Source organism: Mastacembelus armatus, chromosome 2 (genome assembly GCF_900324485.2).
Source record: "Mastacembelus armatus chromosome 2, fMasArm1.2, whole genome shotgun sequence".
Taxonomy (NCBI): domain Eukaryota; kingdom Metazoa; phylum Chordata; class Actinopteri; order Synbranchiformes; family Mastacembelidae; genus Mastacembelus; species Mastacembelus armatus.
The window spans coordinates 5,132,019-5,157,819 of NC_046634.1; the positions used below are offsets into that span (position 1 = coordinate 5,132,019).

Sequence of the window (25,801 nt, forward strand, 5' to 3'; positions counted from 1 at the left end):
TCACGATCTCTCTCTCTCTCTCTTGCTTCAACATCTAAATAAAATCTAGGCTATTTATAGAACAGTGCTGGCAACACGCAAGCTACACTGATCGCACATGTATGGATATGAATGCTCCCACCAAAACACAAATGCAGTACATAGACTGTACATGTATGTGCACCTACATATGCATATGTATTATTATATGGACACACATCCCTCCATAATGCCAGGGCTTGCTGCTGTGTGTCCATCTGTGAATAACGTCTGCCTGCGGTTTTTGTTTGTTTACTCCTGCATATTCTGTGTGTTTTGCATCAAAAGCCTTCGAGTGGAATTTTCACATCGGTGTCTGATCTGTCTCAGGTTTATCTTGACAGTTGGTGCAGAGTGTTTTCCAGGCCAAGTGATAAAATCTATTATACAGGGGCCTGGAGAAGATACTATAGCACACCAATGGCAGCCTCATCCTGCCTGCTCAGGTATATTTTATGGGTGTACAAGGGTGCAATGCATGGAATTTGTTACATTAAAATGTTAAAAGTAGAAAGTTGGATTTTCTTATTACCTTCAAAATATATAAACTATCATGCTCTGCTGAGGTTTGCGTGATTCATGAAAGACCAGAACTCTTTCTTTGGTCAGTACATATAACAAGTGGCTGAATGTTTCTGGTTTTAGGCTTAGATCCAGAGATGAAAGACTAAATCTCTCATTTGTATTGTGGGATGAAAGGGTTTAAGAGCTCATGGAACAGATGCAAAAGCGTGTATGAGTGCTGCTGCTCAAGTATAGTGTAGCTAAACTTCCTAGCATGGCTGCAATGTGGTAATTGATGGGGGTCTCTGTATGGAGGGTCACAACTCCTCTAAATTCCATCTCTGCAGGGAGATTTTAGGGTCAGGGAGCATCCTGTTTCTACCAGGAATTCAGAGTTGAAATTTGCAAGCAACTAATGGATTTGAAAAAACTAGAGGGAGTCCATACATGCACTAGAATCAAATTGAACCACTTTGGACAAATTTGTATCACTAAAAAATGACACCGCTTTTTTTTGCCAGTGGTGTCGAAGTACATATATTGACTGTAAAGTACATACAAATACACTAACATCTCTATAGCACATGCAGTCTTTCTATGTGTATGACCATGGCTGTGTTACACAGATAAATCTGCCTTTGCGGCTCTGGATTTAGAAGCAGAGGGTTCAGAAGTTGGTTGTCTGCTATCAGCACGCAACAACCTTGTCAAAGCAGCAGGGGAAAGGAGGTGTCTGCGAAACCCAGCTGTTAAGCCGGCTGAAGTGTAGATGAATCAGGAGTGTGTGTGTGTTTGTCTTTAAAGTAACAGTTCTACATTCTGGGAACCTTACTTATTTGCTTTCTTGCTGAAACTGAGAAGAAAACTTAGAGCTATATCTGGGAACCAGTTAGCTTAGCTTAGCACAAAGAATGGAAAATGGGTCAAATAGCCTGGTTCACTGTGAAGATAACAAAATCCACCAACCAATATTTTTATTTTTTGATTTTTTTTCTTTATATACTGACGCATCTTTGTTTTTGTTGAATTTTCCTGTAATATTGGATTATATGTTTGATTAATGTATTGATTATTTATTTGATATCTGTGATATCAGTGTATTTAATTGCCCATGTATGTTAATAATGTGTGCTCTCCGCGTTTCATGGTTAAAAAAGAAAAGAAAAAGAAAAGAAAAGAAAAAAGAAAAGAAAGAAAAACGCCCAACAATGGAGGACGCCCCGCCTCCATCCGTGGGGTTACCATGGCAAACGGTGTCTACGTCACAATGGAAGAAACGCCGTCTATAAGTAGTGGAGGGTCTGCCGCGGCGGCTCGCGAGTTCGGATGTGTGTTCAGGAGGAGTGACACGTGCTGACGAAAAAAAAAAAAAAAAAAACAACAAAAAAAAAAATATATATATATAACGCTCACATCCGGGAATTTTATTTTATTTTCATATTTTCTACTGTACATAATTTTAACGTGGATTTTTGTTTCTCAATCTTTACTTGAAGTGGGAAGAAGTCCACATCACAGTAACCATGGGTAGAGGAGTAAGTATAAGTCTTCCCTTTGTTTGATTTCATAGATGCTAATGTTTCCTGTGGTGAGAAAAGAATTTTTTAAACTTCGCCATTCAAACAAGTGGTTTACTAAAACGATGTTGATGTTGTCAGGAGGGAGCTGGGGAATCACATGTGTTAAGATAAGCCTCCTTTTTCTTTCTAAATGCCTGCCGACTCAGAAGTAACAGTTAGTCTGAAGACTTCCGTGTTTTCAGCCCTCTGAGCACAAGACCCTCTTTCATTTATTTAGGTGACAGGGGAAATAACTCCGCAGAAATAAGTTTCCATCCCTCACAAAGATGCTTCTCCGCGTCTTCAAACGGCTCGGTGTCCGGTTACATAACGAGATGTTCTCAGACGCCTCGACTGTCAAAGTTTTTTTTTATCTGCGACGTTGCAGCTGTGGAAATAAACTAGTTTGAAGGGAGAAAGTAGCACCGAGGATGGCTGCGGGTGGGGGGGGGGGATTTCACGGTTCGGGAGCCTAGTTTAGTCTAATTTGAGTCGAAAAGTAGTTCGAGCGCCGAATATACCCCTCAAACGTGTGAATTTTCTGAAAGTGTATCAGATATATGGAGTAGTAGTATTCCCATCACAGATGCTCTCCCCTCACAAACATTTGCCGTGTGGTACCGCTATGTTGACACGTTTTGCTCGTTTTATTGCAGCACTTTTCACAACAGCTGTGTATTGTCGGTGTAGTGGCTCGGTAGTGGGAGGGATGTGATCAATGTCCAGCCCATTTTTTTCCTTTCGCTGGGAGATTATGGACCTCTGACTTATCTAAAGTCCTATCATTTCACATCTCATTGTAGGTAGAGCAGCTTGGAGTGTGGCTGCTTTACAGGCTGACACAAAAATTATATTAAGGTTCTGCTGGTTGCTGGAACAAGTGCTGAAAAGGCAAATAAAAAGGCACTGACTTTTTGCTGAAATTACACAAGATAGCAGAAATCTCTCATTGAGAGGTTATTGAGTTTGCAATTAGAATAAATCATATGACATATCCATAGCCTAAAAAATAATTTGAAACATTGTAATTTGAGGATTTTAGCTTGGGAGAAAAATCTCTATCTTTTGCTCAGCAGGGGTCTTTGGCATCAGGCAGTTGCTTTGTAATTGCTGTTGGAAAGTCATTCACATGCCCCCTTTTTGTCTGGTTTATTATTATTTTCACTAAGACTCAGGGAATCCATTGCAGGCAGTTGTAAAAAGAAGACTATTTAGACTCTATATAGAGGAGTTAGCAGCAGCCTTTCTCTTTTTGTTCTCCTCCTCTGTTGTTTTTAGCCACAACACAGCTGTTGTTTTCCACAAACTTGAATTGTAAGGAATGAAATTGACCCTGTTGTATGAAATATCAGGAGTCGCCACACCCTGCCATGCTGCGCAATAGAAACACTCATTATAGATGCAAGTGATGGAGAGGTAGACGGAGGGAGCGAAAGAGAGCGAAAGACAGACTGAGAGCTCTGGCGGGAGATGTGAAACAGAAGGGCTAGTTCAGTCTCTTCTGCTTCCTTCTTTTTCTCCACGATGCTCATTTATGGTTCTGAAAATCTTTGTCTGCTCTGTCTTGGGTTCTTGGCTGCTGCTGTGGTGGTTTTTCCTCCCATACATGATGAAAGCCATGCCCTGCCCCCATCCAGCCTCTCTCCACTTTCCCACTGCATATCCCCTCCTCTCCTGCCCTCTCCAATTCTCCTCTCCTCCATTGCATTCAGATGCAGCGTTGGCACAGACACATAGCTAGACTTGGGAGAGATCATCGCCACTACAGAGCTTTCCTGGGGTGAGGAGAGAGAGGTGGAGTGGGAAGAGACAAAGGATGAGAAGTTGTTTTCCTGTAATGGAGAACAATCAGGGCAGTGAGAGAGAGAGCAGTTATGACAGGAGCCTCACAGTGATGATTATTTTTCTTGCAGCTTCCCCTTGTGTTTTGGACCTGTGCTTCCAGTTCATTTCTAATATGAGATGACCTTTTTCCAAGCTTTTTAGTGTTTTCTCATCACATCTGCAGCACAGAGCAATAAAAAGAAAAAAGCAAGTGAGCTGGGAGGAGTGAGAGGAGGCATTGATTGCCTGAAAGAGGGAGGTGGGGGTGATATTAAGAGGGACTGGTTGCCGCATTGCCACCATTGAGCAGCTTGGCTCGCAGACGTGATAGAGAGGAGGGAGAAAAGAGCCTGGGGAGTTTCTGAAAATGGCATTACTGTGATGTATGATCCTCTAGAAAGGGCAGCATGCAAAAGAAACCGGAGATTGTCTTTATTTTAGAAGTAAATATACTTTCCTTCATTTTACCATAAATGTTCATGCATTGGACTCGTCAATTATGTAATAAGAAATTGTTATGGAAGGTAAGCACATTAATGTGTCATGGGTCCTAACTGCAGTCTCTCTAATGACTGGTTGACTTGGCAGAGATACAGAGCAGCAACTGGGAGACAGCTGTCAAACTCGCAGGAGAGACACGGGAGGAATTCAGCTAAATGTTTCATAATCTCACCAGACTGAACCCGACCTTGCTTGAGTGGCAACAATTTAAGAAGCACACTTTCTCAAAAAGTTGCTTCTTTGAAAAGATTAGTTTTCAGCTCTTTCATTTCACATGATCAAAAACAGACTCTGCTGGTAGTTTTCCACTTTATTCTTCCCACTCTGAATTTGACCTACATGTAAGCCCTCAGCCCCTTTTAATCTGAGCTGAAGGGGCACCCCAGCTACACCTTCAACTTCCATTCTTTCCAGTCCGTTTCCTTCTTGTTTTCTGTTTGTACCTGTTGTCCTTCTCTTGGTTCGTCTTCTTCTTGCACTCTGGGGATTTAACATTCTTTCCGCTTGGCAGTCATTGCGTATTAACCGGGGCTTTTGTCACATGTCACATGCCACTCCTCGTCTGTGACAGAACATAGCGTACTCCCTCTCCTCTTTTCTCACTTTGCATGCTCACTCCATCTTTGATTCCCTTCTTTTCTAATTCTCTCTGCTTTAGTGTTACAGCTAGTTTTATCTGCCTTTTTGCTCTTTCCTCTTGTATTTCCCTTATTGCTTTCCTTTCTAGCTCCCTCCCTCCCCTTTTTCTCTCTCTTCTGCAGTTCGTTCACATGCCAGCTCGTTCTGTCTTTGCCTCTGTTTGGCTAAGCAGCTTGAGCTGCGCGATTTGTTTTCTGTGGCAGCTCTTTGAACTTTCACTGCCAAGCATGTTGCTCCAAAGAAGGGGAATGTTCACTTTAAAAATAACAAACCCCAGAGCACATTGTTCTTCTTCCCCTGACCGTGCGTCTCTTGCATCAGGCAATATGACATTTACCATGTCATAACCCAGCCTGATGCTCAGGGCAGTTTGTTCCTTTGGTTATGAAAACATTCAAATGAAGAAGGTCTGAATATTTGAGAAAGATATGTGCCATGCTCAGCTTATTTCCCCTCACGAGGAAATGATGCAACTTGGAGCTATGGTGTTTTGGCTAGTTAATGTCATGGAGGTGTGGCTTAGGCCTGAAAGTGAAAGCGCCAATGAATTAGTGGTTCATTCATTCTAGGCCAGAGCAGCTTAAGGTTGCCTGTTCTGCTCTTAAGTGACTTGTTGGCCCCCCCGCAGAATCCTTGTACAAAAAGAACCATTTGCCTTTTTGTAAATAAAGTCTTTTGTCTTGTAAAATGACTTAAGCTTACAGCTGTTAAGTTTTCAAATGGTTTTGACATTTAAGTTGAGTTAACCTTATAACATATGTCAGGAGCTTTGCTCATAGCACAGTGGCAATGTGAGGGTAATGTTACGTGCAGTCTTGACTGTCCTCTCTAATGCATTTGTTTAAACAGAAGCCAGGCTACCAATACCAGCTGTGGTGGAGACAGTAAGCACGCTTTCCACAGTCGATGGACCATTAAAGCATTTCTTCAAATTCTACATTTTTGGTGCTGGTATTATTTTCCAAGCACATTTAAAGGAATAGTTAGCCATTTTTAAAAATGGTGTCAAAACAATGTTGAGGAAACCTCTATGTATGTGAATATAGGTCTTAGTTATTATCACTTCTCCCACTTTCCATGTTTTTGTTCTTTTTTGCTATGCTGTGGTGGAGGTATATATTCTACTTGCCATGTGTTCTTGGCAAGGAAATACATTCAAGAGAACAAAAAGTGACAATTTTGCCTTAAATATACCACAACTGCTAACTCAAAGTCCACAACTAGACTCAAATCAACTTGGTGGGACAACAGAAGCAGCATTTGAGCCTTAAGACAAACTACGGAGTGAGTTTTTTGTGTAGCTGGTCCCTCATTTTTTTTTTTTTTTTTACAGTGTAGGGACTTTCAAGTAGAAAAATTCAGGGTCAATGTGGAGAATGGGAGAAATGACAACACAGATTTGAAACACTATGACTTTTCCTTCAGTGTTAGAGATTATAGTGTCACAAAAATTTAATTTGTATATTTCAGCTAGATTTTCCCACAACTTCAAGACCTAGTTTACTAGTGTTAACAGCAGTTTTGATCATGTCTCAACATCATGTTCGTCAACAAGTCACTGTGAATAAAATATTGCACAGCTTAAGATGGTGGCAGTTTGTGAATTTTTATTTCAGCGGTGCTGTGTGTCTCCCTGGCAATAGAGAAGTACCCACAAAGTTTCCAAAACGTGAAGGCATTGATTCATTGGTTGATTCATTTTGTTCTGCTTTGAGGAAAGCTGAAAATTGCACAGGACGTGAAGGGAGTTTTAAACATGGCCCTGTGTAAATTAACCCACTTTTCTTTTCACTGTTTAAACAGGAAAAGGGGTAGCTGGAGGAAATGGAAGAATAAAGGAGAAGGGAGAGAGGGGACATGGGAAGGAGGGAGAAAGAGAAGGGGGGACGGGCCAAAACACGTGACTGTCCATTGACAGATATCTCAAGAGGCGTGACAACAGTCACTGGTAGCAACCGGGCAAAGTCCCAGGACTGTGTGTGTGTGCGTGTGTGTGCGTGTGTGTGCGTGCACTTGCAGGGGTGCGTGTGTTTTGGCACAGTTGAATGAGCAGCTTGTGTATCTGGCAAAATACCCTGGCACTAGGAAGGACTGTTCATAGGAATTCAAATCTGCCTGTAAAAAGTGTGTACTTTAAAATATGTGACTGCTGGACCAAACGCTCTCTTCTAATTTTGTTGGAAGAGGGAAGGGAGGGGGGAAGAACTGCTAACTGGAGAGGCTCATGCAACTATTTGATCTCTCTTTCAGTGTCCTTGTCACACAAATTCTCACTTTCCTGTTTTTCATGAGCTAATGAAAACAACAGTTAAATTGGTATAACTGAACTGAGACATCTGCACTGAAGTGCTATCAGATTTAACTTTTGCCTGGTTTAGTTTTAACTGGTTGTAGTTTATACTGGTGTTCCCTCAAATATATACTGAGCAGTTTTGTTGTCTTTTTGTGTTGTTTTATATAACACCTGGTGTACATTGTGTTGCTTCACTGAGTACTGTACTAGCTGTATATTAGTGAAATGACAATAAAAACCACATGACTGACTAGACTTGAAATTTGTACAAAGACTGAATAAGGCGAGGTGTTGTCAGTGGCACATGGCAAATAAAATAGCCCACGCTCCTGTAGTCTTTTAACAGTAGCATGAAAAGATTTCTGAGCCTTTTGTTTGTGTTTTTTGATGGATATTTTATGGAAGTAGCACAAAGGGGCTATTGTTCAGTGTCCAGTAGGCTACTCTGTATGCGTGAGAGTGCAAGGGAAAGACACAAGTTTGTTTTTCATCAGCTCCATCTCTTTGCTCTGTTTTTTCCATTTCTGCTTTCCATGCCCTCTTCTCACCGTATGCCTTTTATTCCTCCTTTAGCTTGTTTTGTTTTTCTGTGGACATATGGTCCTGCTCCCTCCCATCCTAACATCCTCACTGCTGGGTGCTGTTGATGACCTTGAATGTTGTTATTCAAGGTTAGGTTTTACTTAATGTGGGAGAAAACATGTGGAAAAAACATGGCTGACATTCAGAAAGGTTTGTAATTTCCCCTATATACTTACATTTTCTGTGAATTTTGTTTCCTAATTGTGCTTCAGAAACATCTTCACATATTAAATCTAAAAGTAATGGTTAAGGTTGTACTGTATCATCTACGGAATTATTGTATACTGTGAGTGGATTCTGTGGTACCCGATTTCGCAGAAGATCTTGATGGATTAGCATAATGTGCACGTGAAATACACACCAGTGATTTATAATCGCTTGGTGTCAGTCATTCTCTCACCAGGAAGTGGTTTGGTGTGGACACATTACATTCATTTCTGACTGAGCTGACAAAATCCCCAACAGGTGCCCAAAGGCCATGCACATGCACACACGTCTGAGTTTAGTCTAGTAGTAACTTTATCGGCTTATCAAAAAATCTTGATATAGTGCTGCTTGTGTTGATATCATAGACAGAGAAGCTTTAAATGTTGTGTATAATCAGACTAGTGCTGAACATTATCAGTTGCAATACATCTTTTATAGGATGAATGAAATGAAGCACTTTGAGATAAAACATTATATTTCAGTATCACTTGAAGTAAACGGAAACTTGCTAATCCAAAACTGTGTTGAGTAACCAGAGCGGCCAGAAACCTAAAATTCTGGCTGAGGTGCGAAGAGAGAAATCACAGTGAGCCACACTTGGAGACAGCTCAGCTGGGCAACTTGACTTTTTAGCTGTCGGCATCTTTTAATGGAAATGTCAAGAGCAGCCACAGAGGGAATGTATAGGAGCCCTAGTTTGACTGTTGGTTGTCAGGTGAAAGCAACTGCTGGTGTAACATGGGAGCAGCTTCTGTTTGGGTGTTTGAAGATCAGCTCCCTCTCTGAATCTCTTCCTGTGAAATGGGTTAATTTCTCAGTATTTCAAAGTGGAGCACTTGAAATATTTGGTGTTTGGATCTAATGTACGGGTCTAATTTGTTGCTGTGCAAACTCTTCAGGCAGCCAGAGTGAGCTCTTCTGCTTTCATTGGCATTTTTTTAATTGTTGCTATACTGTGTGTCATTCACTTGTAAATGTTTTCAGAATGAATCATATTCTTTATAGTTACCGTTATGGGCCATCTAATAATGGCCTTTTTGTTGTGTCTAATTATTAAAATGTAAATGATGGTGTGATTCTAACCAAATTATTATTACAAACAAAAACTATTACTCTACGATTGTACTACAAAGACAATGTTTGATCATTGATAATTTTGATAATATGCAACTGGTTGTCAGTCTGATATTCGTAGTTTAAATTTCACAGCTGAATATCGAAATCTGTGTAGTAGTATATTACAGTTTTAATAAAATTTATATAGATCTGATAACATTTATTCTATTCTGATGGACTTGCTTATGCTGTAATTAAACATAGTAAACAATAATTATCTTAGTATTTCAGTGAGGCTCAAAACAAGGCACTAGTACTGCTTTCAAAACTGCTGAAAACAAGTCTGCATTTGAACTTCAGGTTCGGGACCACTGTTTTTTCCCTAAAGCCCCGTGGCCCCTTGGGGCCTGTGGGGGTCCAGAGGTTAAGATCTGGCTCTAGTGATCCAGAACCATGCTCAGTGTTTTCCCAGCTTAGCCGGACAGGGGGCTCAAGCAACAATAACAACATGTGCAAGGATCACACACTCTGCTCTGGTGACTCCCTGGGAAACTTCAAAGTACGAGCGCAGTAGAAAAACAGTATTAGCATGTTTCCATGACTGGATCTGTGTGTAGGATGTCTATATTGGGTTGGAGCAGTGTGGGTGAGCCATCATTTTATGTCCAAAATATTGCCCTTTAAGAGTTTTCAAAATGGCTGTGGCACACTGGTGTTACATGCACACAAACAGCTCATTAGTAGTCACTTGGTTTTTCAGCTGCCCTTCTCCATCCCTTTTAACATACTAACACCTGTGATCCCTGTACAGCGCTGAATTATAGATGAACCTTAACCACTGACCGATGTTGGCTTCTTCTGTTGCAATCTCCTCTTTCCTAACTGACACATACACACACACACACACACACACACACATATAGGCTCAACCTTCTTTCATGTACACATATTAAGAAGCCTACACATTTTTCACCCTATATGTGACACTGCTGGTGTCCATTTGGGCTGAATGTAGCCTTAAAACCTGGCTGTTTTACTTATTTAGCTTAGGTATTGGTTAATATAGTTTTATCTTGCAATATAAATACATGCCATATTGTATATCTTTATACCTGTATATCTTTCATGAATTGACATTGGAAACCAGGACTAATGTTAGCTGGAATTAAACTGATTTTAGACAATCATCCCAGGTATTAATATTTTACATGTGGGCACCTGTAAACCAGGTATAGGCACATGCAGCTGCTGGTGGCTCAGCAGGTGTTTTGTGTTGGGTAAAAGATAAGTATTCTTTGGTGAGTTTGTGCTTTCAGTTTCAGTGCATGATTTAGCACCTACCTTCAGTGAATTGCTGTGTCTTTTAGACTTATGAAAGTTTTTTAGCGCCTTTTCTTCTCCCTTCTCCTTTTTAGTCTCTGTTACTTTTTCTACCTCTCTATCTCACCTTCTGTCTGTTACTGTCTCACATACCATGTGGCTTATGGTGGTCTAGAAGACATAATCTTCACTTGGGCCTTTGTTGCTCTGTCAGCTACAGTGACTGCTGATAATGAGATGTGATGTCTGTGGAGGAGACAGCAAAGAGAAGGGGGACAGGAGAGGCTGCAACTCTCTGCCAAAGTGCTGGAGCTGATGGTGATGGGACAGCACACAAATTAAGGATGTTACTGTTCACTGTTCAGTGAACAGTAACAGTTAATCTTACAGCTTAAGCTCTTTTTAAGATATGACTATATATCTATATATGTGTGTTTCTGTGAAATCTAGATCTGAACTTTTTAATTAAAGTGTTTCTTTACTACACTGAGAGCATTAGTGTCACAGTCAAAAATCAAGTTAAAATCAACAATCTGTCTCCAAGTGTGATTACCAGTAACTGACTGCAGTCTGGTTTAGTCTTCCACTCTGGCGTTTGGCGGAGGTGCTTAATTGGTGAGGTTGTGTTTGTGAAAGCAGTTGGTGAATGAATAAAGCTCTGTGTATTTAAGCCTGAGACAGTGACAGCCTTTATTGCAAACGTGGGTGTTTAAACAAGTGAAATTTGTTTCCCCCACCAGCCTAATCTGTCTCACCATGCGCTTATCATCCAACCACCAAAAACCATGTGACACTTGCTCCTCCATTAGGTTTCATTTTTGATGTAGACAGTGACAAAATGTCATTCTTAAGCTTGAAGCTTTTTATTTAAATAGGTAAAAGTTGTAGGCTGGTTAGCAAAATATTCTGCAGATTAGTAAAAAAACAGCTGTTATTGATCATTACATATTTGAAAGATTAATAGTTCTCTAGTAGAGCTGAATATTATTTAAATACCTGCATTTTGCTTGTACATGGATTAATCAAATCAAGATACACAAACATTAAGAGATGCCTAAATAACAAGCAGAACTTCTCTCATTGTCAATTTATGAAACACAAAGTTGGACTAAAACAGATGGAAACTAGTTTATAAAAAAGGTACTTTCACAGCAGAATGCCTTTGAAAAGTTTGTACATTCTGAAATTGGATCCCCATAGAGGTTTGTTTGCAGTGACAGATGGCACTGGTAAAGATAAAGCCAGGATCCAGCACTTCTTTTATTTCTTGTCTTGATATCCACCCTAACTGTTTGTGACAAGTTAAAAGGTGATTTTTTTTTTTCTGTTAAAGTTTGTGGCAGTTTGTCTTAACAATTTAGGCCACAGTTTTCTCAGTTTTAGATTGAGCTGTGCTTGGTGTTGTTTTTTAGATCTGGTTCCAAGTGCATTGACCCACATTTACAAAGATGCAGCATGACAAAATGTCTTCTGGCATTTTGAGTCATCAGGCATGAGATCAGGTACACCTCATCAGCGGTTACCACACAGAAATGTTTTGACTGAAGTGTCATCTTGAAGTCAAAGGAGGACATATTTTTTATAATCTACTTATGAAGCAGTCCCCATGTCCAGTGTGCTTCCTAAAATATGCCCCACAAGACACTGTCAAGGTCAAAATGGGATAAACATTACTAGCCAGCTCATTTCCCATAGCTGGAACAACACATGAAGTGGATTTTTGAATCTTCTATTTGTTTGCTGGAAAGAACCTGTTTTAATTTCACTGCTGCCTTTTCATTTGTCATTTGATCTTATTTTAAGAGTTGTTATCAAATGGTGTTCGTCATTTTTATTTTTGCATTGTTTGGTTCTCCTCTTCCGTTTGCAGGAAGGACGTGAGCAGTATGAGCTGGCTGCAACCTCGGAGCAGGGTGGCAAGAAGAAGGGGAAGGGTAAAAAGAAAGAAAAAGATATGGATGAACTGAAGAAGGAAGTGGATATGGTGAGTCCGCTTCTTGTATTGCCCATTGTCTTTCCAATTGGTCATCTATGCTGTGCTGGTTTTATTTATTCTACTTCTTCTCAACAGCTCTCACATACAACCACACACAAGACCTAAAAATTAAACTTAATTATTTACTCGTTCATCCGTTTCCCTCTGAATGTTTCTCTTTCATTGTTGCAGCTTGTGACAGGTATTCCTTTCACAATAAAAGGTCAGGATGCAGTGCACTGTAAATGTCACTGGCTTTTGCCATATTGAACACACACACACACACACACACACACACACACACACACACACACACACACACACACACACACACACACACACATACATACATACACGTGTGTTATGGTGTCATGTAGCACCATTGTTTTTGCTCCACCATACACTGTATTTACTGAAAATGGTTGAAACGACAATAAAAAAAACCCTGAATCTTGAACCCTGAACATACAGTAGATACACACATGCACACTGGGCTGATGGCATTTTTTCTCCCTTGCAGGATGATCACAAGCTGACCCTGGATGAGCTCAATCGCAAATATGGAACAGATCTCAGCAATGTGAGTCGCTGTGAAAGAATGATGTGCTGTATTATGTGCCTGCTTGTGCCTGTCTTTGAAATGTGTGTCACCTGTAGCTTTAAATGTCACACTATTTACAGATTTAATTTTGGCCACCAGTATTCTTCTCTCCAACCTTTGGTATGTCATGTCATTTTGAAGAGTGTTTCTGTCAGTGTGCTGGTATGTAGCATGTAAGTCAAATAAATATTAAAGTGACACTTGATATAATAGCTGTTGAATGATCAATGATGGTTAGATAAATTAAACTGAAATTTAAACAGGCAGGATCTTCCCTTACATCATAAGGGAAGAGTTGTTAAGGGTGTGATCAGGCCCTACAGACTTAGCTCTCCCAGGATTTATTACACAAAGAGTGGTGATCAAGAGACAGTGTGAGAGGAGGAGGTGGTGGATGGAGACTTTGTGTTACGTACAATTTTGTAAAACATTAACACTTTTTATTGCCAGCTCAATGAAGGTTTGAGTGATTTGCCTGTTCACTTCGGTTTTTAAAAAGGTTATTTTTTGACATTTTGTTTTTTATTAACAGGTCATGGTGTAGAAAAAGACAAACAAGGGCAGAGATAGTTTTGCGGTATGCACTTTAACCATCTGAAGCATACAGAATCTTATAATGTCTTTAAGACATGTTTCCAACCCACCAGCCATTCAGTCACTGACTACAGTATGGCCTTTCTCCTTATGCAAATGTGCTCCTGGTCATGGAGGAAAAATCAATGAAAATAGGTAATCAGTACCTCTAAACTGGAGTCTCCAAGCTCTGCATTGGGATGCATGCATAGCACAATAATTCATTAGCTGCAGATGCTGGATTCTTTTTGGCACATCCTTTTCTCTTTTCTCCATGTTGATTTCTTTGTCCTCTTCCTCCTACCTGCTGATGAAGGAAAACCTAGTTATTTTGTTGATGCTGTGTTGCCAGGCAACTAGTAGTACTGACAGTCCCTCTTGGACTTAAATAAGTGTGTGTGAGTTTATGACTACATGTGTGGTTAGCTGGGAAACTATAAAGATGTGCTTAAAATGTCATTATATTTAGAATTGGTTGAAATAAATTATTGTAATCATAATGGTTATGTGACACATCAACCATCAGTTTTATGACGAGTTGTAACTCAATCTGTATTTTCTCCTCGTACCAGGGTTTGACTAGTGCGAAGGCTGCTGAGATTCTGGCCCGTGATGGGCCCAATGCCCTCACTCCTCCACCAACCACCCCAGAGTGGGTCAAATTCTGCAAACAGGTAACATCACACAAACTGCATGTATAGGACTGTCACTGCTGGGGCTGAGGAAAACGAAACCTTTTGTCTTATACCATTGTTGATGTGGATGCTTTTGAGGTTTTTAGCTTCTTTATTAAAGTTGAACTGAAGCCTTCATTTCCTAATTTAGAAGGTTTCATAAATTGAGAAGGTATGTACTATAACACAAAGGTCACTTCTGTTTGTCTTCATCCAGATGTTTGGTGGTTTCTCTATGCTTCTCTGGACTGGTGCCATCCTCTGTTTCCTGGCCTATGGTATCCAGGCTGCAATGGAGGATGAGCCTGCAAATGATAATGTAAGAGAAGGTCTTTGAATTATTTATGTTCTGTTTTGCTGGAACACTTTGATACATGGGTTAGACATAGCTTGATGCTATCGATGAACTTTCCAATTTACCAATACCATAGATTTAAAATCTTCATTGTTAGGTAATTATGTTTCAGGATTAGTCTGTTTGACAGCAATGTTAGAATCTGGCTTCTAATTGATTAAAATGTTGAGATACACATTGAACTCAAGTCTTAAGGTTTGATTAGAAGAGTGAAAAAAAGGTGTCTATTTTATAGTCAGAATTAGACCTAAACTCTAATGCCTTGTAGAAATCTGACTGAAATGTGATATACACAGTTGTACCTGGGTGTCGTACTTTCTGCTGTCGTCATCATCACTGGTTGCTTCTCCTACTATCAAGAGGCCAAGAGCTCCAAGATCATGGACTCCTTCAAGAACCTGGTTCCACAGGTACCCATACTCAGTTATCTGTTTTTCTTTTAGTTGTTTTTTCTTTACCTGCATCAAGATTTGATCCCCATTGACTGTTCTGCAAATAATGTACTAATGTCAACTCCTAATTGTAGTTTGTAATTCAAGACCTTGCTCACTTTGCTGTACAAAACAGTTGATTCCTCTGGACATGTGAATTTCATTATCTCTGCTGAATAATCTGAAGGTTAATAATGAAAATAAATTTCTTGGTTATGAAAAAATTGAACCTGGTATACAGGTCATGGAAACAAACAGCTAATAAAACCATCAGTCGCACTTTTTGTTTCACATAAACGTCTGTCTCCATCATGTCTTGTCTCGTAGCAAGCCTTGGTTGTCCGTGATGGTGAGAAGAAAAGCATCAATGCTGAGGATGTGGTGGTTGGTGATTTAGTGGAGGTGAAAGGTGGAGACAGGATCCCTGCCGACCTGCGAATCATCTCCGCCCATGGCTGCAAGGTGGGTGTTCTCGAGACAGGCTATTTTCTTCTGTCTGGGACCTGTGTTTAAGAAATTTAACCTGTAAGCCATTTCTCTAACAAAAATGTACCCTTAACTTTCTAAATTTCAGTCTGCTGCTGTACTTTAGTTGGCACTTTATAAAACCTTATAGTATTTGTAGATGTGAGTTTGTCTTTAAATTTGGACTCAGAGTTCCATCAGTCACACTTGTCATTTGTCAGGTGGACAACTCCTCCCTGACTGGTGAATCTGAGCCCCAGACTCGTACTCCAGACTTTTCCAATGAGAACCCACTGGAGACCCGGAATATTGCTTTCTTTTCCACCAACTGTGTTGAAGGTATGATGACAGGATACATCAGAGGCTTTCAGAGAGAGGTCTACACTATATCTGCAGTTCAGAGACTGTAGGGAATGTTTGGTTTGAAAAAAAATCATCCAATCATCCTTCCTATAGGAACTGCTCGTGGTATTGTTATCAGCACTGGAGACCGCACCGTCATGGGTCGTATTGCCACTCTAGCCTCAGGACTTGAGGTAGGACGCACCCCCATCTCCATTGAGATCGAGCACTTTATCCACATCATCACTGGCGTGGCTGTCTTCCTGGGCATGTCCTTTTTTATCCTCTCACTCATCCTTGGATACACCTGGCTGGAGGCTGTCATCTTTCTCATCGGTATCATTGTTGCCAACGTGCCAGAAGGACTCCTGGCTACTGTCACTGTGAGTCTGGCTGTCTCTAAAGTATGAAAGGTCAAATTATGGATTCAAAATGATGACTCAGCTCTTAACTGACCCAAACAATCTCATCTATAGGTGTGTCTGACTCTGACTGCTAAGCGTATGGCCAAGAAGAACTGCCTGGTGAAGAACTTGGAGGCTGTGGAGACCCTGGGCTCCACCTCCACCATCTGCTCAGACAAAACTGGGACCCTGACCCAGAACAGGATGACTGTGGCTCACATGTGGTTTGACAACCAGATCCATGAGGCTGACACCACTGAGAACCAGAGTGGAACTTCCTTTGACAGGAGCTCAGCCACTTGGGCTGCCCTGGCCAGAATCGCTGGACTTTGCAACCGTGCTGTCTTCCTGGCTGAGCAGACCAATGTTCCCATCCTGAAGGTAAGTTTTTACCATTTACCCTCTTTTTCCCTGCAGTTGTTTCGCTTCCAAATGTTCATCTGTTTCTGAGACAACAGCCTCAAATTGGACGTTCTTCACGTTAATTGTGCAGTGTTATTAGGGAAATACCATATTTTCTGGAATATAAGTCGTACCTTTTTTTACTCCTCAGGCTTGTCCTGCGACTTATACAACGAAGCAACTTATACGTGTATATTTACGGTAATTTTGTAGAGTAGTCACTAGCATGAGATGGTAATACTCTATCGACGAAAAAGTAAAAAAAGTTCATGCTAAATTCTGACTCCTAGTGTAACAAGTGAAAATGCCATCCAATTAACAGAGCCATCATGCTGATTTCAAGCTGCAGGTAATAAAGTCTTTTCAGGTATTACTACAGAGACATTCATTTTTGGAAATTCTTCTTAATTGTTTGGAAATGTCATGAAATTATCAAAATATTAAGTACTAAGTACTTTAAGTGATGCTCATTCAGTCTTTTGTCCAAATCTGATCATAGACACTAGATTGAAACATGATATTTAAAATCATTTAATGACCAGTCAAGTGTTTGTTGAACTCTTGTACCAGAATGCTTTAAATCTACAGCATTTTTTTGTATAAATAACACAACTACAGCCAGCAATACTTGGCTGGATAATCTACAATATTAGGAATTAATTTACTTGTTTAAACCAAACAAATTTTTAAAATAGTTTTTAATATTCAAACATTGTTTGTTTTGGGTTAAAAGTGCAAAAGTGCATTTCTCTAATTGTAGTAATAGATTAAAAATGTATTTCTAAAAACACCAGATGTTTATGAAGTTGTACAATAATTGTAAATACATTTATTTTAACGTCTACTGATGTGTTTACCACTCAGATCAACAAGCTTGTTTTCCAGCAGCTATCACTCTCTCTGGAGTGTACACACATGTTGTTACCACATAATTATTCATAGCCCCGAACCCCCAAACAGCCTGACAGACACACACCCAGTATGTCCCTTGGCTCACATGTCTTTCCTTGGAGCCCAGTGTCTTGTCTCCACCCTGTGTCAATAACCAGATAATGTGTGTGTCTGAGTGTAAAACGAGCATCTGTGTGTGTTAATCACCTGTAAACGTCTGGCTGGCATCATGACTTTAATTACCAGTCATTCTCTTCCTGCTCATTATTTTTCCTCACATTTAGAAGTGAAAGGAGGGGAAACACAGTTTCTGTTAAGGCCAGTGACTATGACTAAGAAAATGAACATTTTTCTTTTATGGTTGACTTTTAAAACTGATCCCTGTGACATACAGTATGTTTTTACATTGTAGGTGGTTACAAAAAGTATATAGAAAGTAAACTGAGACAATTTTTAAAAATGATTTAAGGGCACTGGTAATTGAAGTCTACTCAGGCTGTGTAAAGAGCTTTATTAAACAAAACAAAGTGGAAGATTGGTCTTTGTGCCTATGATTAATATTCTCCCCTCTCCACCGTCCCCCAACAGAGAGATGTGGCTGGTGATGCCTCTGAATCTGCTTTGCTGAAATGCATCGAGCTGTGCTGTGGATCAGTCCAGGAAATGAGAGCCAAAACCCCCAAAATTTCTGAGATTCCATTTAACTCTACCAACAAATACCAGGTGTCAAAACTGTCATTTTTCAATCATTATGCTGTGGAAACAAGTTGCTTTTTGTGTTATTTTCAGGTATTAGTATAGACATTCATTTTTGGAAATTCTTTTTTGTTTGGAAATGTCATGAGATTATCAAAATACTAAATGCCATGCTATTTCTGCTTCATGTTACAACAGTACATCAATAATGAAACAAAATTAAATCAGCTTTAAAAAAAATCTTAGAATAATAACATTTTGTGTGACCTTTGGAACATTTTAACTGACTTAATGACTGTCTTACATAACTTGTGTGTTTATTACCTGTTTTACAGTTCTGTTTATCTGCATGTCTCTTCCCTCTTTGATCCAGGTTGAGGTTGAAAATAAACATATATGAAAGCACTGATGCCCAAACTGACCTGTTATTTTCCTTGTGCCTTTAGCTTTCTATTCACAAGAATTCTGCACCTGAAGGGGAGTCCAAGCACCTGCTGGTGATGAAAGGAGCCCCCGAGAGGATTTTGGACCGCTGCTCCACCATCATGATCCAGGGCAAAGAGCAGGCTCTGGATGATGAGATGAAAGATGCTTTCCAGAATGCCTATCTGGAACTGGGTGGCCTGGGAGAGAGAGTATTGGGTAAGGATGGATGGCTGTTGGGAATGAAATGAACAAATTAATACACAGAGCTGAGACTCAAATGACCATGCAAAAATATTTAATTTACTGCCTCCTTTTCCTGAACTCCTTCTTGCCTTGTTTCAAACAAGGTTTCTGCCATTTCAACCTGCCTGATGACCAGTTCCCAGAGGACTTTGCTTTTGACACTGACGAGGTGAACTTCCCCACTGAGAACCTCTGCTTCGTTGGCCTCATGTCAATGATCGACCCTCCTCGTGCTGCTGTGCCTGATGCTGTTGGAAAATGCAGAAGTGCTGGAATCAAGGTAGGAACTAGACATGACTTTTTTTAATTTAAGATTCAGCTGACTTATTTAGTTTCGTCTGTCCCTTAAATGTCTGTCAGTAACGACTCTTAACGTGTTGATTCACTGATCTTATCAGCACAAATGTCCCTGCTCCTAGGTCATCATGGTCACAGGAGATCATCCAATCACAGCCAAGGCTATTGCTAAGGGTGTGGGGATCATCTCTGAGGGCAATGAGACAGTTGAAGACATTGCTGCCCGTCTGAACATCCCAATCAATGAAGTTAACCCAAGGTACTGAATTTACTGAGAAGTCATGGTGCCACAAGTACAGAATTAGGACAAACTGATTATACTGATTAAGAAAAAGTCTGTGCTGCATTTGGATTTCCTCTTTGTCGTATTCGCAGTTTGTTCTGAATGTGGTGCTGGCTAGTGGTTTTTTTTGTTTGTTTTTTGTTTTTTTAATTCTAAAATGTATTCCCTCCAGGGATGCCAAAGCGTGTGTAGTCCATGGTGGTGACTTGAAGGATCTGACCTCAGAGCAGCTTGATGACATCCTTAAGCATCACACTGAGATTGTTTTCGCCAGAACCTCCCCCCAGCAGAAACTGATCATTGTGGAGGGCTGTCAGAGACAGGTAAAAAGACTAAACAAATTATGTTTTTGTGTGAAGATTTTTCTGCTCTTATGATCCTCAGCAGTGTTGGTACTCCTGTTTTGCAGTTTGCCAAACACAACATGTGCCGGCACCTTTATTATGTAAATATGAGAGTGAAAATTTGATATCCATATCCTCTAATGCTTATGATTATTGCTTTAGTCTGATGACTAATTCGGAAGAATAATCAAGCGTGGGCTCATCCGCACACATGAATATTCATGGGTGCACTGGTAGGCAACAAACTCTTTACTGTTGTTTGGACAATGGAGTTTTGTGTGTATTTAAAATTTGAATTATTACCTTGTCAGTGGTCACAGCAGTCGATATATTTTTCTATTATGTTGTCACTTTCATCTCCTAGGTTAAGAAAACCCTAGCTACGTAACATAGATCTGTAGAAATTGTTAAAATAACCAAATTTAATGCAAACAGTGTGGTAGATTCATCAAGCGCCAGTAGACATGCTGTCACTGATGATCCAAGTGCAGCTGAAAATTTGTCAGAAAGCTGCAGAATTAAAATAAATAAATAAATAATGCATTCACATGTATCCCACAAGCTTCCTGAAGTAAAACAGGATTATTGATTTGTTGACAGTAACTTCAATTCAGACTAACACTGTTGGCCAAGCAATTCTTAAGGCATTCGTTTGCAGTTGGGGTTAGATTTCAAATATCTCTCCATTAACTCAGAGGAGAATCTTTGCTTGAAGGATAATGAATTTTACTGGAACAGTGAATACTTGATTGAAAATATTTCTGAGAACAACCACCTTCATTCATCCACATTTTTGATAAGTCTTTCATAAAACAATGTTTTTAATTGAGTGGGCAGCTCAGATATTAGAAGTGTACAGAACACTAATATTTCTATCTCATGAAATGCAGTCAGCTTTTCTGTAGCCAGCATGCAACCGTCACACCAAAACATTTTTGCTGAGTATAGAAGCAGTATTTCTCAAATGACGCAACCTGTCTCCTACTCAAGTTCTTGTGACATGTAAAAAATAAAGCAGTATTGCACTAAACTGAAAAAAGAGACTTTTCTATCACATAGCAAGTTATTGTGGGATGCACTTATGAAAATGGAAATGTCTTAAAAGTAAGAATGGTGACTTGTCTCAAATGTTTTTAATACAGACACAGATCAGTCTAACTTTCATCTCAGTTGAAGACGCACTTTATTGTGCAGCCAAAAACATATTACTTGCTCTTCTGTTTCCCTTAAAAAAATAGACTTTACCATTTTCTGTCCATCATTCATTTCTCATGAAACTTCTAGTGAAGACAGCTCTCTGAGCTTACTGCAAAGAATCTTGATTGCGCAACAGCTTTTCCTGGTCTTATTTTTCCTTCGTTATTTATTTAACTTCATTTCCTCTTTTGCAGTATAATTTTCTTACATAAGTGTTAATGTTACCTTCAACACTTTTGTGTCTCTTCTTTCTCTCCAGGGAGCCATTGTGGCTGTAACAGGTGACGGTGTGAATGACTCTCCAGCTCTGAAGAAAGCTGACATTGGTGTTGCTATGGGGATCGCTGGATCTGATGTGTCCAAGCAGGCTGCTGACATGATCCTGCTGGACGACAACTTTGCCTCCATTGTGACTGGTGTGGAAGAAGGTAAGAGATTGTAAATAATATGGTACTTATATGCTTTTTACATGAAACAATTTAATTTGCTTTTGTTAATTTAAAAAATGACCTCATGTTCTTGTCCTTTTCATCAGGCCGTCTGATTTTTGATAACTTGAAGAAGTCCATCGCCTACACTCTGACGTCTAACATCCCTGAGATCACCCCCTTCCTCCTGTTCATCATTGCTAACATCCCTCTGCCCCTGGGAACTGTTACCATCCTCTGTATTGATCTGGGAACTGACATGGTAACAAAACAAATTTCAGTCTTTCATTTCTTTTGTTGTTTCTGTAATGGGGAGCATTTTAGAGATATCTAAAATCAAGACATGAATTGAGCTTCTATAATAAACCACATTTATTCCTACTTTTATTTAAACTCTAAAAGTTTATTTTTCTTATTCTGTCTTTTTAAATTATTTTATCAGTTTGTTCATTGATTAATGCTTTTTCCTGTCTCCCAGGTCCCTGCTATCTCCCTTGCTTATGAAGCAGCTGAGAGCGACATTATGAAGAGACAGCCCAGAAACCCCAAAACAGACAAACTGGTGAATGAAAGGCTCATCAGTATAGCCTACGGACAAATCGGTAAAACTTAGCCTTGAATTCAAATACAAATTTGCTAAATGACCTACTGATTGCAAACCGGAACATGAAGTGGAGTTTGCTACTTTTGGTTCCTTCGTAGACTTTTCTGGTAAGGCTGCTCAGTATCTGGGTGGTCCAAGATAACTAGAAGAGTGGCGTGCACCAATGCACCAGAAATAGGCTCGTACTGATAGAGAGCTGGGATGTGTGTGTTTGTGTGTTTGAGTGATGACAGCAGTGCCGCTAGCTTTTGATTTTTCCGTCTTTGGTAATGAAGCCAAGAATAGGTTTTAACCCTCCTGAACTTCCTGAGCTACGTTATAAGAGCAAGACACAAGCCAACAGTTGTTGACACTAGTTTCACGTTCCTGAAGTTAAAATTACCTGGTATTTCTGTGGCCCATTTGCTGTTTCTCTTACAGTGATGGGAGCAGACCACTGTAGTGTTCTAGCAAGAGCATGTCACTCACAATAAAAACAGATTTTTGACCAGTCTATTGATTTCAATTACTATTGGATTTGGGATCAAGGATACTGTTTATCTTATAACTATTTCAGAATGAAATCTACGAGAGGACATATAAATCATCTTTACTTTGGTTAAGCTTCTGATTTCTCAGTAGATAGCATTATTTAATTTATTTATCTACTGAGTGACAAATGGTTCAGTCCTAAAACTTCCCCAAAAGACTTATTAATCAAATATACTGCTGAATCATTCACTTTCTCATTCATTATCATTTCCTAACAGACGACAAGTTCAGGTTGTTCATCATTTATCAATCCCTGGTTTAATTCTAAATTGAGGCAAATTCTAAATGGACTAATTATCTGCATGTCTGCATTTAATCTTCGACTCACTCAAGTATAGTTTGCTGTAAGATCTTTTAATTCAATACCTTTGTCCAATTACATCTCTTTCCCAGGTATGATCCAGGCACTGGCAGGTTTCTTCACCTACTTTGTGATTTTGGCTGAGAACGGCTTCCTGCCCTCCACCCTGCTGGGCATCAGAGTGTCCTGGGATAATAAATACATTAATGACCTAGAGGACAGCTATGGACAGCAGTGGGTCAGTGATATTTACTGGACAGACCACAAGTAAAGGTTTTAATGCAGCCTCCTGGTATATGTCTGAAACATGTGTGTTCTGTCAGACTTATGAGCAGAGAAAGATCGTGGAGTTCACCTGCCACACTGCCTTCTTCGTCAGCATCGTCATCGTGCAGTGGGCTGATCTGATCATCTGTAAGACCAGGAGGAACTCTGTCTTCCAACAGGGCATGAAGTGAGTGATAAACACCCACCATTTGTGAGAGCACTTCACCTTCCACTGTCACCTCTGAGCTGGATGTTTTATCCTCCCTTCCTGATATAGCTGCCATTTTGAGTGTCATGTCTACTTCTCCACATTGTACAAGCTGTTGTGCTTTTTTTACTTTCCTCTAACCTCTGCACTTATATTGGGCTCTCAATAAGATGGAGTGTTTATAAAAGGCTTTCAGGCTGTACTTTGGCACAGTGTCTGTACTTTGAAATCCTTTGTCTTAAATTGTTTTCTTGTGTTTCAGGAACAAGATCCTGATCTTTGGCCTGTTTGAGGAGACAGCTCTGGCTGCCTTCCTCTCCTACTGCCCAGGCATGGATGTCGCCCTCAGGATGTACCCTCTTAAGTGAGTAATGCACAAAACTCCCCTCACAACCTACCAGTGAACTATGTACATATCTAGTTCACTCTGAATTTTGCTTACTTTACCTACCACATGTTGCTCATCCAGGCCCGAGGCTCTGGATCAGTTTCTCATCTCCTTTTGTGTATGTTTTCTAGGCCCAACTGGTGGTTCTGCGCCTTCCCCTACTCCCTGCTCATCTTTATCTATGATGAAATCCGTAAGCTGATCCTCAGACGCAGCCCGGGAGGTGAGCCCATAATTTATACAAATTATCTTTCCTAATTCTTTCTCCTACATTTGTGCCTCTTGTTTTTTGTCTCTACTTACCTGTGTCTTGCAGGTGCATTTTAAGTTTGCTGACCGTAGAAATACATAGGTCTCATTCATCTCAATGAAAACTTTGTCATTCTGCAGTATTTGTGCATTATTTTAAATTAAGTATAAAATATATCCAATGTACTCAGGAAGTTACCTCTAAATTTTTTGTTTTTCTCTGTGTGTAGGTTGGGTGGAACGGGAAACCTACTATTAAAGACCCTTCAGCCCAGTCAGCTCGCATCTTCTCCTCCACTCCCGTCTTTGCATGAATATTGTCTTGCTGCTCGGAATAAAATTTTAACCTCTGTGGAAAAAAATAAATAAAATTGGAACGTGTTTTTATATTAGGGAATGCTTGATACTACTATTAGACAAATACTGAGATGGATCGTGCTGATGATGCTGTTGATAAATGATAATGCTAATGACATGAACACTGAACATTGACATGACTATGCGTGCCTTGTTTCTGAAACAGGACCAATTTTATACATGTTTTTAACAGTTATAAACGTTAAATAAAATGCGCTCGAGTCAGGTCCCACAAATGTTTCTTGTGCTCATTTGTTTGAGTGTGTGCGTTAGATTTTTTTAAAATCACATTCATCTTTGGCTTTTACTTTAAAACTTAAATCTTTTTATAGCCATGAGATTTTAAATTCTCATGTATTATTTGATGTTGGGAGGCAAGTCTTATGTTTTTCCTTTTGCATGTAAGATGACCCTAATTGGAGATAAACATAGGAAAAATCCATGCTTAGTCCTAATTAAACAGTCCTACACAAATACAGAGGATTATGGACCCACATCTCATACCCAAACCTGACAATAATGACAATATACTCAATATGACAACTGTATAAAGCACTAAGCTGTTTATATGCAGCAATTAATCAAATTGTGTCTAGGCTTTTCTCTCAGTAAAAAAGAAAATGTGTATGGATGAAAACATTCAGTAATTAGACTAACCTTTGTGTAACTCTTAAAACATTTTTTGCAAACTTTTATGCTGGTGGAAAATAGACCTGACAGGGGACTGAGGGAAATATGGCCTGTACTGTGTTCATCAAATATCCATTGCACTGAAAGCTGAAAAAGCAGCTTCTGTCTGTGGCCTCTGTTCTCCCACTCACTGAGTCCTGACATATACACACAGGGCAAAAGCTCTGCACCTCTGCACCCTCCTACCTTTAAAATGCACGCTTTAAGCCAGAGACAGGGAAGGACATTCAACATTCATTATGTTCGAAATTATGAAATTTGGATTTCTGTGCTGGAGGCAAATTAAGATGTGTTTTACCCATTCTAATATCAAGTCCCAATTGATTTAGACTGAATTAGCCACATCTAAACTGAAGAGGGACCTTGTAAATCAATTACTTTAATTACGTTTGAAGACTTCAGCTGCAGTTTCTTTCCCTAATTCTAATCCTAATTCACACTGCGCTCCTCAGTCCATTACAACAGGCCAACTGGCCCTTGTGCTTCCTATTACTATTCAGACACTATTCACTTAAATGTAACAAAAGTATAGTTATATGGGGCTAAGATCAGGAGGCGAAGTCAGCAGCAGGTCCTGCAGCCCCCCAGTGAGGAGCACACGGATTGGTCTGTTGCTGCAGGTGAACAGGTGACGCTAATTACGCAGACGACACTGCGGAAACGCTTTTTCACAAGA

At 39.9% G+C, this 25,801-nt stretch overlaps 1 protein-coding gene across 2 annotated transcripts; it reads left to right on the forward strand.

Moving 5' to 3' along the window:
* The first annotated feature begins 1,827 nt into the window (after positions 1-1,827).
* Positions 1,828-24,671, forward strand: LOC113127495 (sodium/potassium-transporting ATPase subunit alpha-1). 2 transcript variants are annotated; one of them, XM_026302156.1, is made up of 23 exons: positions 1,828-2,057; positions 12,374-12,487; positions 12,999-13,058; positions 14,225-14,326; positions 14,544-14,645; positions 14,978-15,091; positions 15,440-15,574; positions 15,799-15,916; positions 16,034-16,302; positions 16,396-16,704; positions 18,205-18,339; positions 18,759-18,954; positions 19,086-19,261; positions 19,401-19,537; positions 19,734-19,884; positions 21,362-21,530; positions 21,638-21,792; positions 22,009-22,132; positions 23,059-23,204; positions 23,290-23,420; positions 23,704-23,805; positions 23,961-24,052; positions 24,309-24,671. In XM_026302156.1, the coding sequence occupies exons 1-23, from the start codon at positions 2,046-2,048 to the stop codon at positions 24,335-24,337; spliced, it is 3,078 nt and encodes a 1,025-aa protein (XP_026157941.1). In that variant the 5' UTR covers positions 1,828-2,045; the 3' UTR covers positions 24,338-24,671. The 2 variants fall into 2 exon arrangements, with proteins under 2 accessions (XP_026157941.1, XP_026157942.1); XM_026302157.1 differs by lacking the exon at positions 1,828-2,057 and adding an exon at positions 11,987-12,005.
* Positions 24,672-25,801: the final 1,130 nt, after the last annotated feature.